Genomic DNA, 17596 nt, shown 5'->3' with positions numbered 1-17596 from the left:
TTCCGTATAGGACTAGTAAATATCTAACATATCTATAGAATTCCACATGTAAAAACCAAACAGGAAAGGTTATCGTGTTTGATTTTAAGAATAATGGTCTTTTATTCAGCACAGTTTACAGTAAACTGGGGACCTAACCTAAATCTAATAGGTACTGTACAATAAAAACAAAAAAAATAGGGGCTACTGTCTGCAACAGTGAGAGATTGGGAGTGAACAGTCAACTGTGCAAAGAATACTAAAGTATACAATGGGGCAAATCACAAAGACTAAGGCTTTATTTTCTATTTTCTATTCTGCAAACTCTGCAATCTCGCTCTCTCAGCAAAGACACTATCTTATTAAAACAGGCCTGTCTTCATTTCCAATCACAAGCCCATGCTTCCAGTAGTTTTCTAGCCTATTGCAGCCTTTGGCTTCCAGTCAAGTAGTTTCTTCTAGTTCTAGCTCTATATTAAACTTCAAGTAATGCACTGGCTATCCAAACCTGGGAATGTTATGTTACAATAACATTATTTATAATACATAAACTGCATTCACTAAATAAACTGCAGCGATGCAAGAGTTCAACACAACTTACTGTACCAACTCAGGGTGCAGGGACTGAGCCATGTTTCCTGGCTCCAGTCTTTTGTCCTAACCCTTGTAAGTTTAGGATGTCAATGTTTAGAAACTATTTTAGATTTAAATAATTATTTTAGACTGTAAATATATGCAATGCTTCTGTGTTTGACTGTTTTCAATCAAAGCTGAACAAACAGTAATTTATTCATCTTTTTTAATTACAACTTTTAACAAAACCACTGCAGACTAAACACTGTATATTCTGTGTAAACAACCCATGTTATTATTCCTTTGACTCTACTAGTGATGTCACGGTATACATTTCCATGGTTTTGATACCATGACCATTTTTTCTATACCAAGGTTAATCGGGTTCACGGTTTACCGTGTCAAAAGTATGTTTCTGTCCCTACTGGCTAAAAAAGGTCAGATGGCATAGCCCAGACCCAGTCTCTCTCGTTCATTTTACATTAAGCGTATATTCCTTATGGCTCCCAAGTATATTAAAAAAAAGCTTTCTGGCAGCTAAAACGATCATATTTGACAGAAATACATCAAGAAAAAACAGAAAGAGCACTGCATAGAACAGAAGAAAGGTTCATTAAATATATACATGCTTAGCAGCATAATGTATTAAGGCTGCTATATTCACTGTCAGTGAAGAATCGTTCATTGACATTTAAAACGTCAGACAATGATACTACGATTTTATCATGATTCTGCACAATAAAAGCTACAGGGAGGCACTAGGAAGGCCGCACTGTGGTTGATCCCTGAAGCCAGCATTGCAGCCATTGTGTGTTCTGATGCGCCAGGGAGACAAAATAGGCTGATCCCTGGAGCCAGCATTACACTTCAGCCATCAACACCAGGCAGAAGGATAGTTACATCATGAGATGGAAGGAAACGCAGACGGATCACATTAGTTTACACTAAGCTATGTCAGTTGGTGCGCGCCGAGTCCTATATCAGATGAAGTTTTAACACCTAATCTCATGTAATGGAAATCAGTAATACAACATTTATCATCTTTTTCATAGCTCATCTAAATTACTGAAAATAGGGCAGTGGTCTATTCCAACAACTCGATTGCCATTCTAAAATATGATGACAACTCAAGTTGTCAATTGGAGACACATGTTAAATTTTGATTGTCAACCTGAGTTGCCAAGAAAAAATTGCTTACAAATTGCTCGTGTATCTCTGGCCTTAGCCTCTGTGGAGATCAGCACACATTTTAGTCAGAGTTTCTGTCAAATAAATGTTTTTGTTTAAGAGTTTATTTTAGTACACTGTCAGCAAAAAAAATTGTTTTTAATTTAGTTACTAATTTAGTGACGTTTTAGTCTTTATTACTATACCTGATGCATTATTTTGAAATATACCTGATGCATTGTTTTAAAAGTACCAGGCATTCTCTCATTAGAAAGCTATTGAACTATGGATTGAGAATATCTATGGTTTAAAGATTTACTTTGAGTGTAATGTACACGCATTGAAAATGCATGCTTTTTCAGCTCTTTTTTATGACACAAGCTTAAATGCATGTTTTCTACAAGCATTCCATGTTATGTATCCTATTGAAAAAAAAATGACAATGGATAACATACGTCTATACTTTTCTATGGAAAGTAAAGATACTGTATCTTGGTATAGAATTTCACCATACATTTCATAATAAATCATTTTAATGAATTATGGCACAGGTGATGGAGTGGGGCCCTGGTGCTTTACAAAAATGTTTATCTGATCTCAAGTTTAACATTCCTTTTTTTACTTCTTAAGCAGGGAGGAAACAGTCTACATGTAAACATCAGGGTACTCAGAAATGAGGATTAAAAGCCCCTATATATCACCATGACAGCCCTTTCACACCAGTGAGACCGCAACGTAAAACTTTAAAAGGATTGGGTGACTCTTCTAACACATGCACATGAGCATGAAAAAAATGTTATTGGGGATAAGACCACAATTTAAAAAAGGGACAAAGATTATGTTACTTTCTTTGGAAACAAATGGTGAAATCAAGATGCTGCATTGCAATATTTTTACAAGAAAAGGATGGAACTGGTCCCTTTTCAATAGTCTAAATTTGTGTGTACATGTACTTTTCAGGTATGAAAATATTTTGAAAGGATATATGTGTGTGTGTGTGTGTATTTTTTAAATCCTTTAAACCACCTAAGCCTCACCAACTGTCAGTTATTAAGCAACATTCTTTGAAAACAAGAGGTGCAAGACATAAAAAATACTGTTCACACATATGAACATAGATAGTGGTAACCAAATAAATGCATACCTATTGAATGGGGTTCTAGACACATAATTAAAAATACATTTTAGATACAAAATAGTTTAATCTACTGTTTAATTTACTTGTTGAATCAATCACTTGCACTGGTTTGTTATTACAGTGCCCTCAATTCTTATACATTATATGATGATTATTAGTGGGGCTTGCGAAGCAAGAGTCCCCACTTTAAATCTTCGACATACTACTACTTCTTCTACTTCTTTTTATTCTTTGGCACGCTACTCCTCTTACACCATTTAAGCTAGAAACGCCGTTCAAACTTTAAAACGTATAGACCAGCCTGGAATAGTGTGCTTGTATACAACTTTTTGATATATTTTATACTTTTTAAACTATTAAGGTTTTTGTCCTTTTTCTGTCCATCTTCATTCACTTTCATGGGACTTTTTTCAACATTCTGAAGCTCCCCATTGTTTAAAAACTCCCAGACTTCCAACATTCTATTTACTGTAAACGATGTAACTTTTGACACAAATCAACTACTTTGACCACTTTCCCAACAAGACAAAAAGTTAGAGCATATGTGATCTTCTACTTCTCTGCTATTCAAATCTGAAATCAAAACAGAAATAACTTTTACCAATCAAGAGGTACAGCTGTTTTAGTAGCCGCATCAACTAAATTTTCTCAAACCTATTCTAAACAACTGAAATTTGGACCACTTTCACAACAAGCTAGACAAAACGTAAGAGGGTATGACATCTTCCTCTACTTCTCAGCTATTCAAATATGAAATCAAAACAGGAATGGCATCTACCAATCAAGAGGTACATCTGTTTTAGTAACCGCATCAACTTCTTTCAGTAGGCTACTTCCCACTGTTGAATTAACTGTCATAGAACTTTGAGAAATTTCAAATTCTAGCACATTCTAAACATGAGACAATTAGTAAACAATGTGACTTTTGACACAAATCAGCTTCTTTGACCACTTTCCCAATAAAGCAAGACCCACAACTTTACTTGTAAAGTTACCATCTAGTTATTATTATTTATTTCTTAGCAGACACCCTTATCCAGGGCGACTTACTATTTTTACATACAATTACCTATTTATTCAGTTGGGTTTTTACTGGAGCAATCTAGGTAAAGTACCTTGCTCAAGGGTACAGCAGCAGTGTCCCCCACCTGGGATTGAACCCACGACCCGCCGGTCAAGAGTCCAGAGCCCTAACCACTACTCCACACTGCTCCAGCAGCTATTCTTTCAAAACAAGTTGTTATTGTTATTTTTAAGGTCATGGACACCTGCAATGTCTAGGAAGTAACACTCAACAAAAATCAACAAACAACTGCTGTTTTTTTTGTTTAGAAAAGTTTTCTGTTTCCTTTTCTTCAAAGATGTCACAATAAATACTTCCGTGAGAATGTCAAACAAACGGTATGAATTATTGTTATAAAATTAAAAGCATTCAACTGTAAAATAGGAAAGCATTTTGGATCTCAAAGTGCAATTCTGTTTTTATTAGGATCAACTTTGGCAAAGTCAGTAAGCTGCTTTTCTAATATGTTTGATGCACTCAATTACTACAGCTATATTGTACACAAAGTACTTAAATACAACTTAAAACTGGTATATTTATGTATAACACAGCTTTGAAATGCTTAATGGGATATCTATATATAACCCTAACCACATATATACTTAAAAAAAAAAAAAAAAAAAACTAAAAGCACTAGATATTCCAGTTAATAATACTATAGAGAAATTATTATACAATTATTATATACCATTTATAAAATATAATCAGCAGCCTTTTACAAAAATTGGGATTTACTGTATATTCAGGGTGTGCATTACACTGTATACAGTTAACTGTATACTATGGTAATAATATAATACATAGTATGCTATGGCATTTTGGATAGAGTTGTATACAAGATGTATGATTTATATAAAAGGTACACATTATACAACTGCTGTAACCCTAGGCTGTTCACTGATGCACATTATACAGAAAAAAAATTATATTACAAAAGTAGTTTCTCAATATATATTCAAACTCAATAAGCTAAAAGTAAACAAGAACAAGTTCAATTATGCCATTTGTTCCCAAATGGTGGGAAAAAAAGAAGAAAAAAACGTACATACTTTACCCCTGTCGCAATTTAAAATTCCATTTAAAAGGCACACAGTCAGAGTTCATACATTGTGTTTTATCTTCTTAAAAAACACTGGTGATGCTTCAATTGCAATTAATATGATATATAGCTGGATTAAGTCTTCCCAGTGAAAACAACAATTAAGGTTGACTGTCCAAAATCCAGACTAGATTGACACTGGTGTTTTTGTGCACAGAGATCCCCTGGCCCCTTGGATAGAATTGTTTGAAGTATGTATCATTAATTTCTTACATGGGGCAAGATTTTAAAACAAATGTGGTCAAAAAACTTTTCATTTTCATTAGATGATACCAATAATCAAAGAGAAAGTCATGGAAGACATATTAAAGACAGTATAACCCCTTAACCTTAGGAATCTTTAGCATGCCCATGATACTGCAGAGCCATCTCAAACCACTGTAACTAATGCAAATAATCACTATATTTAACTAGAACATAACTGGGTAATTATGAATTCAAACATAAATGATAATTGTATTAATCACTTGTTATATTTATTTTCAAAGAAAGCACTGGGTAACCTATTTAAGTTTTCTAGATATGTTAATTATTATTTTCACAATAGAACAGAAGTGAGGTACAGAATATTGCCTCCAGTGGAAACATGACGAGACAAGAGAGCTAAATAATTCCACCGATCACTTTGATTTTCTTTAAAAAGGACATTCCTAACTGCTATTGCAATTATGACTTATGCATGTTATAGGAAGTGCATACCTTTGGATAATTAACCAGGAGACCATAAACCAAAATATTCTTCTGTTTTGCTTCCTTTGCAAGGAGTCTGATAGCGCCCAGATCATCCATATTGTTGCTGAAAGGCATACTTTCTGACTTGTTCAAATGCACCTATGAAAACATTACAGGAACCTGTTAGACATAGCTGTTCAATGAAAAGAATTTGAGCATACCAAATTTAAAGCAATTAAGCCTCATTGTTCCAAAACTACAACCCAAGTCAAAATTGCAAGACACTGTTTCCATTTGACAATCAGGTCAGTGAATCTATTCTTAACACCTCTAAATTGCCAAGGTAATACTCTTGTGATGAGATCTGTTTAGTCTGTCGTCATTGTCACATTGTTTTACACCTTACCTGGTTTATGTAAGCAGCAACTGTAGCCCACATACAATGAAAACAGTAGCAGACAGAGATGGGGGGTAAGTACAAATGTTTACAGACTAATTCTGTTCCATTGCACTATTTTTTATAGAGTCACTAGGGACAGCACATTGAAATTTGGTAGGCAGATCACATGCTCCCTGTGGGCCATATGGGGGGGGCTGTGCATAAAGCTGCAATAACTACAGTATTCCTTCGAATTTAAGATGCCCTACAATTTAAGACGCAGTCCAAATTTCCCACCCTCAACTTGAGGAAAAAATAAAAAAATCAAATAAAGATGCATTTACAAAAATGCATCTATTATTATTATTATTTATTTCTTAGCAGACGCCCTTATCCAGGGCGACTTACAATTGTTACAAGATATCACATTATACATTATTTCACATTATACAGATATCACATTATTTTACATACAATTCCCCATTTATACAGTTGGGTTTTTACTGGAGCAATCTAGGTAAAGTACCTTGCTCAAGGGTACAACAGCAGTGTCCCCCACTGGGGATTGAACCCACGACCCTCCGGTCAAGAGTCCAGAGCCCTAACCACTACTCCACACTGCTGCCCTGCATCTACTCATATAAGAGGCAGTTTGCAGCCATCTGCTGTCACACAAAGCATTACAGTTATGTGCTGCTTCTCATTTTCAATTGTGATTACGTTTTTCTCCCTTTTTGTGAACTGTGATATTGCTTGGCAAGTAGAAAAATACAGGGGTCTGATTAGAACTGAGCCTAATAACGAAACGCTGCTGCTGTGGTAAACAGAAAGGCTTGCCCGGAGCTGAGCTGATCGGGAGGTCCTGATTGGCTGGGAGGTGTGCCCAGGGAGCCTTAACGCAGCAGCGCCAGCAAAAGGCTACTGCACACAGCCATAGCTACACAGGCGGGCGCGAGCGAAAGCTTGCTTCGTTTACATCAAGAAGAAAAGTGTCCGTTACGTAGGATAACTACTAGGGAATAGAGCCTTGCTACCCGTCCTAAGCCCGACAGGACCCAGCGGTGTCGGATTCGGGTCGGGTCGGGTGTAGTTTGTACATTATGGTTCGGGCTCGGGTCGGGTTAGTGTTATCAGTGAGTGGATTATGGCGTTTTTAATTTTAAGTGGGCAAGTGCTTCCTAAAACTCACTTCCTGCTTCATGATTTTTGAAAAACCACTCGCCATGCACCACAGGTTCTTTGAGAAATTACGTCTCTAATATCGTCTCATAAACCCACTTATTCGTTTTGTGCAGCCTGTCAAATGCTGCACTGCTGGGCTTTACTAAGTAACCACAGGATATAATTAATTCCCAATGCAACTTAACAACCAATAATCATCTCGGCATAAACTGACATTTTGTGCAGTCTGTCAACAAATGCTGTGTGACGGTCTTAACGGGATACAGTTCAGTTGCAAAAACACCAACGTCACCAAATTTTAACAGTCGGTCATACAAATACAACTAATATTTGTTGTTGAATGTTAATTTAGCAGTTTGATATGATATAGGCTTGTCCAAAATGAGTATGCGAATTTGCAAGAGCATCCTTTGTGTGGTTATTTATGGTAACAAAGTTTGCTGTTGTTGTCTTTATTTATTTGCGTTTTAACTGGAAACCAGGAATACTCTACACTGAAGATACTTAGTTGCAATAGCGTATGTTAGGAATATATTTGTGGACATGGTTGGGTCAGGTCGGGTTGGGTATGCAAATAATTCAAAGATCTCAGGCTTGGGTTGGGTCCGGATTTTGTTTGGTCGGGTCGGGTTCGGATCAGGTTTTAAATTTAGGCCCGAGCAGACCTCTACTAGGGAAGCCTTCAACTCAATCAGTCACGTTGCTGTTTGTGTACTCGGGCAGTCACATCTTTTGTTGGCGATTTTAATTCACGCATCACTATGCTGTACTCGAATTTAATATGCAAGCCATTTTTTAGAAGAAAAAATTGGTTAAAAGTGTCTTAAATTCGAAGGAATACGCTAGTTATAAAAGACAGTTCTATGTGCACCAACACAATAGTCATGTTCAGCACAGACTATATGCTAACCAGCTTTCAATCAAGAATTACTTGAAATGGTACTGGGTATCAAATGAAATGTTTAATTATCAGCAATGATTGGCTTTCACTTCAATGCATACCTAAAAACTGCCACAGCTTGAATCTGCTAATAGCAATACAATAAATCACTATTCAAATGGATGAGGTCTGTGGTTATTTTAAAATTCTTTCACCTGGGAAAACATACAGGAAGTAATGTTTCCTGCACGTACATGCATGCTTTAAGAAACAAGTATGTGTCTTGCTGCATTTTAAATAGTACCTGGGGCCCAAGGCTGCTAATGGCCACAAAACTGGAATTCATCTGGGTTACCTTCATTTTCATTTATAGGTGAGCTTCATTCTAGAGATATAAAAGCCCTGTTCTTTTTTTAAGAGACAGGATGTCTACTCTTGTTATACATATTTAAAGTAAAACCATGAGGATAAGCACTCCATTTAAACCAAATAAAACATGTTTTGAATGCATGTGTACATAAATAAATGAGGTGTTTTTGTGAACACATACTATGTTAGCACATTCTGAAGTCTTTGAAGAGCAGGGTTAGGTGGGTGATTCTGCAGCATGGATTTGGCAGAATGATCAACTTAACATTCTTGACTTGAATTTCTCTATGTATCTGCCTACTAATCAACTCTGTTGTTATCTCTTAAGCCATGGCTGCTTGCCTTTCAGCTGAAGAATCCATCACTCTACATATCATTAGCAAAGGGAGTTACCTGTTTTGAGAAAGTATCGCCGTGATGTTGATTAAGCCAAAGAACAGTGAAAGCAGGTATGCTGCCTTGGGGAAATCATGTATAGGGTGTTGATGCACTAAAGGCCAATCACTTAACACAACCCTTTGTGTATGTTCTCTTAGGAAGTCCGAAAAAAAAAAAAATATGTAAAACTCTTCACAGATACAACTTCATTTTGGAAATTTGCCAAACTTCTCTAATGTGGCTGTGTAAACTATTGTCCTGTACTAGAACAGAAGGTATAGTACAGTAAAGCGGCAACCAGAAAAGATGTTGTGATTCAGCTGGTGCAGCAGTACAAGGACAGATGTTACATGACTATATTAGCAGACATTGTAGACTAGGGGATTTTTTTTTTTTTTGCTAAGTTAGTGTAAAATGAAAACAAAATTGCCTTGGTGGGTGAGAGAGAACAGTTTAGCATGCTGTCTGGATTTCCATCTCCTTTGGCATCACTATAACACCCTGAGTCACCGTGACATAAGGTGCCCCTTTGTGGGACATCTAAGTGTTTACAGCGATTATAACATGTGCTGGCTATAAGTGGGAACCGCAAAGAAAAAACAATGCTCGAGGGAACACATAATCAAGTAAGATTGTAAAAATATCTGTCAGGGACAACTCTTATAAAATGAGCAATCAGCTTTGTTCTGCATGGAATGGCGGAAACAATTCTCTTTAGACTATATTTGCAGTAAACATTTTTGATTATATTGTTATCCTGTTGTAATTTGTGCCTTCCCCTGCATGTCTAATGCCCCGTTTCATGGTTTATTTCACCTATTAATCCTTCCTACCCTTATGGAATACATCTTATGACAGTTTTGCAAATCTCCAATGTGACACTGGCCAAACTACTTTAAATGCTCACAGAATTTTACGTTTCTGAAATTGTGGAAATATTAGATACCATGCAATCTTCTTACCATGATCACAACAACAGGATATAGTATTGGTAGACTGGTATTCCCAATTGATTCCACAAGTTGTTTTATTTCCTGAAGGTCAGTGTCATTGACCTGAGGGGGAAATAAAACAATCATGCTGTAACTCAAGAGGGCTGCAACAGTTCATTTAAAACAAGTATTTGTGATTAGACAAATTATATACTTATAGGTATTTATATACTTATGAAATGAAATACTTATTTATGCATGTCATAAGCATAGATACAATGCAGGCTTCTAAGAGAACCACACACACAAGCTGTAACATTTATTTGAGTGGAACACAAGGGTCCGCAAAAGGTAAAACATAAAACAGGTAATACAAATATAATCTGTCCCTCTATAACAGGAAGCTTCCAACAAACCTTTTAACCACTAAGAGCAGTAAGAACTAATTGCACAACTGACATTTACATTTTGGAGTCCGGGTATTTATTCTGCCTCTTTATATTCAAGTTTCACCAAGAAAAGGTCCATTTTGTAGTGTAGTACCAGTAATCTAAACCTAAAGAAGGATGTCATATTGGGCAGCGCAAACAGTGAAATACTTCTAGAGACTCTTGATTTTACCAAAACGCTGTTCTAGCCAATCGACTACACTCTTAAATAAACATTACCAATGTTACCGGTGTTTAACAGTGAAGTACAATCAGAAATCAAAAGTATAAGGATTGTTGTTATGATAATAATACAAATTTTGAGAGATTTATTTGGATTATTTATAACTATCTTTAATTTCTTTGTAAATGGGAAAAAAAGAAAAAACAAAGAAACTGGCATAATTGCACTTCCCCTTTTTTATTTTGCTGTACTACTACTTAAACAACACACAGTTTAATTCTATTAAGAAAGTAAGTGTTCAGGGTTTACAGTAAATGATTCTTGATCTTTACCTGAAAGTAGTGCTGGGGCAAATATCTAAATATCTGAGCGAACATTTTTTTAAAAATGTCTGTGTCTGTCAGAAATTACAGTTCATATTACAGTTGCCAGAATAAAGCACTGATTTTTGTTCTCAACATTGGTATCCTGACTGTTCCTGTATCTACACTAACCCTTGGTTTCACAACCTTACACTCATTAATTCAGAAACGACACTTGCACCTACTACAGCTCTTAAACAGTCTTGACCACAAACAAAGAACAGAAAGAGGGTTTGCACCATTAACGGCAGAATACCAAGATAGCACCAATTCCGGCATTCCAATATTTTCAAGCAAGGGGCAAATTTGTAAATAGTAAAATTCTTGAATAAGAGGAAACACAAAAATCTACCAGTAACTGTTACAACATTGTAATAAATATGTATACAATTGATGTTGGTTGAATTCGGTAAGTTCTCTACATAAGAACATGTATACACAGTACTGTACTTTTTTCTTTACTTACAATGACATAAATAATATTACGATACTCTTTCGCTGAAATATTCTGAATGCAGGACACTTCTTCACCGACTGGTGTTGATATGACTTCCACCTGTGAATAAGTAAAAAAAATAAATAATAATTTATTTGGAACACAGGGCCCGATTTTTGAAAGGGCTTTCATTTTCGGTGGAAAATCCACAGAATTTTTCCACCTGTTAATCCATTAAAAAATATCTGCCTATTTTCTAACGTGATTCTCTGTTTTATTTGCCGGCAGATCACATTTCATGCATAATTTTCTGCGGTTCTAAATTAATAAGTAATGAGCATTTAAGCGGTGTACGGCATGCACCTCTTGGAACACCACCAGGATGTCTTGAGGGTTGGAGACAGAAGTCATAAGCACTCCCGAAAAGGACGGAGGGCCCTGTTTGAACTGGAGCGAGTAGCTGAGCTATATTGTGGTGAGCACCCAGATGTTCGTGGTGCTTTATCGGCAGTAATCCAGTTGGCTCCCTGTATAAGGGCCCTGGACCTGTGGCAGAAAACCCATAGGGCTGCTGTTGAGCCGCTGGTGGTTTTGCCGTTGCCTTTTGTGCATAAGGCGGTCGGCGGAATTGGCGGCTGTGCCCCCTCTGTGTCTGGCCACCCCTATGGTGGGGAGCCCCCCAACCTGCAGGCACTGTCGCCCGCTGAGTCTGGGGCTGCTGAGCCCTAGGATGCCAAGTCGCCGTTTGCTTCCTGGATTGAGGAGCCTTTCTGGGCAGCAAGCGAACCTGTTCTTTGGTGGATCTGCGCACCTTCTGGGACTTCAGCAAAAGTTCATCCACCACTGGACCGAATGTATGGCCTGGTGTGACCGAGGCATTCAAAAGGGAGGCCTTGTCACTATCAGGCACACGTGCCTGGACGAGCCAAAGCTGCCGCTGAGCAGCTATCAGTGCTTGCACCACAGGGGGTGCAGGGGCGGGTTGTGCCAGGCGTGCTTCAGCCAGTGCCTTCTGAGCTGAGATGGCTTCCCACATGCGATCGGGCAGTGACGGCAGCTAGCCTTCCTAAGTCTTGGGGGGTGGAGGATGAGGTCAATGCCGAAGACGACGAGGGGCTTCTGCCTCTATGCTTTTTCGACTGGAGCACGATCTGCCGGCGTCCTGGTGAACAGTGCACAGGCCTCACAAAAGGAGTGATCCTGTAATGCCTGCAGAACATGCTCAGCACCAAGACACCACACGCATTGATCGTGCTTATCCTCTAAAGGGATAGGCTTCTTGCAAGAATGGAACCCAAGCATCTTTGCAGCAAGACTTCAGTAATGCGCACGGGTGGTAACATGCACGGTATTGAATAGGGTACAATGTACGGTACGACGTACAGTGCGATACGGTATGGTATGTATGGTACGGTGTACAACGGTGTACAGTATGCATGGTACAGTACGGTTCACGGTGGCATTGTTCAGTACACAATGATGTACGGTGCAACATGGTGCGGGAGCATGGTACGGTATACATGGTACGGCGTACGGTGCGGTAAGGTGCAGTACGGTGCACGGTGTATTACAGTTCACAGTGCGCTGTGGTACGGTGCACAGAGGCATGGTACAGTGCACGTGCGGTACGGTATGGTGCATGGTACAGTGCACGGTGTGGTACGGTGCACGGTTGGTACTGGCAGGGCCTACGCAACCTGCGCGTGACCAAGGCATCCACAGAGGGATGCAATGCAAGAACCTGAGAGCGCCTGCTTACAACTCTATCCCACTGACAAGCCTTCACAAAGCGGTGCAGAAGCTGCCTGCTATTGTGGCATGGGCAGCAGAGCAAAGCTCTAACTGTTGGGCTACAGCCCGCAAGTTAGTCTGTGCAGCCCGAGAGCTAACACAGTGCCCGTCCAGGAGCGCTGGCTTGCAAGCAAGTCTGAGCCAGACTGCTCCGACTGCTTAATCAATAAGCCGCACGCACAGCGCCTGGAATAAAAAAAGGAAGAAACACAAATACAGCAGTTTCAACCACAATACATACTTAAACATAGTTTAAATTCACAATATGCTTGTATAAAAAAAGACTAATTAAACTCCAGCCGGAGTTGAAGTATAAAAAGAGAATAAATAATATTAATAATAATGTGTCACCGATCTGCAGGTGCAGCCAAGCCCGCTGCTGCCACTGGCCAGGAGGCCGCAAAAACAGACAAATAAATTATTTAAACAATTTTTTGCCTCAGTGGTTTATTCTAAGGGGAAAAAAACAAGCAGAAATAAAATAAGACAGGCTAATCTGACTGCTTCTGGTCGAAGATAGCAAATTTTCAGCTCTCTCGAATGCTAGGTCACTCTCATTTTTGTCTCCTGTAGGGGCGGAGACAGGAGTGCTGATGTCACGGGTGTAAGACGCAGCTTTGGTAGAGTGTTCAGTTGAATTGGGCATAATAGGATAACCCATTGCATAATGGATACATTTCGTACTTGAAAGGGAACTGCAATGTACAAAAATGAAAATGAATAAACTTTTTTTTGGGATGTTGTGACAGGACGGCAATGACATCCCTAGACCAGGAAGCTGGCACAGAGGCATACCGGTACTTGCGGGTGAAAGTGCTGGTGCACCTTTTTTATTCAAACAAAAATAAACCAAAAGGTTGTACAAAAAAGCAATGTGTATAAGCACTGTATCAACATGTTGAACATCAATCTCTAACCCTAAATAACATGTTCGTGCTGTCGTATATTTATAGACCTTATAGTTTCCTCCAGAATCATTTGTTAAATGGAGTTTTTTTGTTCAGGTCTGTGTGAGTATGCTATATTAAATGGGGAAAGCAAGCAAGCATTGTTTGTTTGTTTGTTTTTTTAATTTAGTAATTTTCCAATGTAGCCTATAGTGGAATGACATACAGTGCTCCCTCGCTATAAGGCTCTCGATTAAAATGCGTCTCGGATATAACGCTCCTACAGCATGTCCCCCAATTCCCTATACTAGTGATTCATGCACTATTTCAACAGTAAATACAGTACCAGTGTTGTTCAAACTGTAAACAACTTCTAAGTCTAACTTCTGTTTCTGTCTCTCCCTTTTGATACAGTATCTGAACTGAAGAAAAGCTGGCACTTTATAACACAGACATCTTATTCAGCATTTGTTTTATAACTAAATCTTTCCTAATGTATTTACTTTTGTGCTGTGAGAGGAGCTGCGGCTTTCTCCGGGAGATGAGATGCTTCAGCTTCACTTCAGCCCCGCTCCAGCAGCCTAACCTGGGGCGAGCCCAATCCCTCTTCTCCTCGCCCAACCCACTCTCCTTCTCGCACTTGGTTTGCTTGTCTGTCGCTTTGAACTGAACACCCAGCCGCCATTTAGCCAGGCTATTTATAGTTTAAAAACTACTAATTAAAATGATCCATGAGTTTGAATGTTACCTTTTTTTTTTTTTTTTTAAATATAGCATTGATTACATGGTGCTTTATGCATGGAGCAGCAGTGTGGAGTAGTGGTTAGGGCTCTGGACTCTTGACTGGAGGGTTGTGGGTTCAATCCCCATTGGGGGACACTGCTGCTGTACCCTTGAGCAAGGTACTTTACCTAGATTGCTCCAGTAAAAACCCAACTGAATAAATGGGTAATTATATGTAAAAATAATGTGTAAAAAAATAGTGTAATTGTATGTAAAAATAATGTGGTATCTTGTAACAAATGTAAGTCGCCCTGGATAAGGGCATCTGCTAAGAAATAAATAATAATGGGTATTTCACGGAATGTTACATTTTTGCTTCACTATATGTGCACAATAGAGAGAGAGTTCTTTTATTTTGTATTTTAGTCAGATGTGTGTTGTGTCCCGCGGCAGCCCCCACCCCCTCCCCCGTTTATAACACTCTTCGGTTATAAAGCTAATATTGTGTGTCCCCCGAGACCCACGTTATAGCGAGGGAGCATTGTATACATAAAATTGTTTGTTTAAAAAAAAATATATATCCCCAGTAAAGAATAGATTTTAGACACTCCAAAACTATATATGCCGGAGAGTTTCGATCATTTTTTTAAGTTGGAGATATTCTCCATGTATGCATTTTCTTCCTACTTCTGTAGCTGAGTTTTTAAGGTCACAAATGTTGGGTTTGCAATGGGATCTATAACTATGCTGCCACTTCCGTAATTATGTAACCTTTCCACGGACCACTTGAAGGGAGCCGACGGACCACAGATTGATAGCCACTGCTCCAGTGGATCTCCTTTGAAAATAACCGCCACAAACTTTGAAACTGTGTAACAGAATAAACATTAAAAGATGTATTTAGGTGAAGCACATTACCCTGTTCATTGTGGCATGACACTGTGGGAAATTCACAAAGCCAGTACATTAGCAAGTGTCTATAAAAAGAAAAACACCAACTGAAGTTACTATTATTTATATGGTCCTTCATCTACACCTGTATATTTGCAAAGGGAGACATCTAGCTAAGACAGAACTATAAGAATGCCAACTAATAATGTATCAGTAATTAGATATTATAAATATATTTATATATGCATACATAAATAAGATGTACAACCTTAATGTATGTTCAGCTGATTCTAAAGAGGAAAAACCTATGCGGTCATGTGTCCTAATTGCTTATGGATTTAAGGCCAATTAACTTTAAAACTGCAGAAAATGGTTGCAAATTAACCACTCTCATTTCTGGATAACGAATCAACCAATTATTCAGATACTTGGCATTTCATGTTTTTTTTTTGTTTTGTTTTGTTTTTAGGGCATTTAACTGGCTGCAATTTAAGGATTTTTAAATATCCTTTTTTTTTTTTTTTTAAATAAATGTATTTCTAGATGGCAGCTGACCCCAACTACCAGTTCCAAATGAATAGAAAAGCACACATCTGTAAAATATTTTCTACAGTAAATGCAACTAAGTACTTTTTGGATGTCTGTGTTAAGACCAGCCCTATGAATGGGCATGCTATTTTATGCATATACAACTTCAGCATTAATTGCAGAGTAATATTTAGAATAATCAATGATAACTCAGATTGCTGGAGCTTTTAAAAACCCAACACAATTATCAATAGAATAATTTGAGAACAAAAAAGCATAGCTGGGGGTGTAATTTTGAAAGGAAACATACTAATACCCCCTGTATTATGCTTACAATTACAGGTAGGGTAATTTCAGGAAGTTCCACATGTGTAGCGATACGGTGCTGTGCTATGCACTGTAGCATTGATCAAAGCATTTATGAAGTCACTCGCCAAAACGCTTACACTTAGCTTAGTTTCTTAAATGTTTTAGCTTATTTTCTAGTCTTTATAGTAAACACCATTGAGACTGGATCCTGTTCAGATTAGTGATTTGTTTAGAGTTATTATCATGTACAATTTATGTTTTGCATGGTCGAGTTTTATGCTTTATGCATGGTTCGGCTTACAGGGCAAGAGTACTTGCATTAAGAAGGTAAAAAATGGCTGAAATGGTAAATAACAGCAATAGAAAATGCATGTTCACCTCTAATTATTTTATTTATGTAGTGTTTGTTTTACAGTAAAATGGCCTTCTGTTTAGTTCAGCCTAGCAACAGATACTGTGTAACATAAGAAAATGAAGAAAGCAGGACATTTTTAATTAGAAAAAAAATGGCTACAGATGTCTCCAGTGTAGGCCACCCAGGTTGGATACAGTTATTACAGTAAGTTATTATTATTATTATTATTTATTTCTTAGCAAACGCCCTTCCCGAGGGCGACTTACAGTTGTATACAAAAATACATATCAAGAATTACAGTACAATTAAGAGCAAGATACAAAATAATAAGAGCAGTATGTGGAATGGTTATCACAAACTGCTAATATAACATTGATTCTGTCATTGACTTTACAGACATACTTTACAGAGATACTTTACCATGATCTGTGTCAATGTCTTCTCAAGGCAGTGAGCTAACTGGACTGCATCTTGCTGTACACCTGTGATAACACAGGCCTTCTGGGAAAGGCTTTCTGAAACAGAACATTTGGAGACTTCAATTTTACAAACAGAAGCAAGATACAACATAAAACTGCACACACCACAGCTATTTGTTTATACATCCAAGTGATGGTGTGCCTTTGTGCCACTCTCTGTTTGGTCAGAGAAAAGAGAAATGTGTTTCAAACAACAAATCCATTTCGGACATACGTTGTGTATACATGCAATTACACAGGAATCATTTATATATAATAAAATAATTAACAAATGGTCACCACCTAGAAAAGGATTTAAAATACAGGTGATCCTTGTGTCCCAAACTTGAAAACTTGAAAAATAGTCATTACAGGTACTTAAACTTAATGCCGAGTAACAAAGGCATAAACATGTTGTATCCATTTTTTTCAG

The 17596-nt window shown here is 37.8% G+C and overlaps 1 protein-coding gene across 1 annotated transcript in view; it reads right to left on the bottom strand.

Annotated features, from left to right (window-relative positions):
• Window positions 1-17596, bottom strand: part of LOC117399487 (D-ribitol-5-phosphate cytidylyltransferase) — a 66434-nt gene that overhangs the window by 17382 nt on the left and 31456 nt on the right. The window contains exons 7-10 of the mRNA XM_033998713.3: window positions 17126-17220; window positions 11252-11341; window positions 9842-9934; window positions 5719-5850 (exon numbers count right to left, since the gene is read on the bottom strand). Of these exons, the coding sequence (XP_033854604.2) occupies window positions 5719-5850; window positions 9842-9934; window positions 11252-11341; window positions 17126-17220 (410 nt within the window). The remainder of the gene's footprint in view (window positions 1-5718; window positions 5851-9841; window positions 9935-11251; window positions 11342-17125; window positions 17221-17596) is intronic.

This window comes from Acipenser ruthenus, chromosome 4, assembly GCF_902713425.1.
Source record: "Acipenser ruthenus chromosome 4, fAciRut3.2 maternal haplotype, whole genome shotgun sequence".
NCBI lineage: Eukaryota > Metazoa > Chordata > Actinopteri > Acipenseriformes > Acipenseridae > Acipenser > Acipenser ruthenus.
The sequence above is the reverse complement of the archived record's forward strand: the minus strand, read 5'-3'. Positions and strand labels throughout refer to the sequence as shown.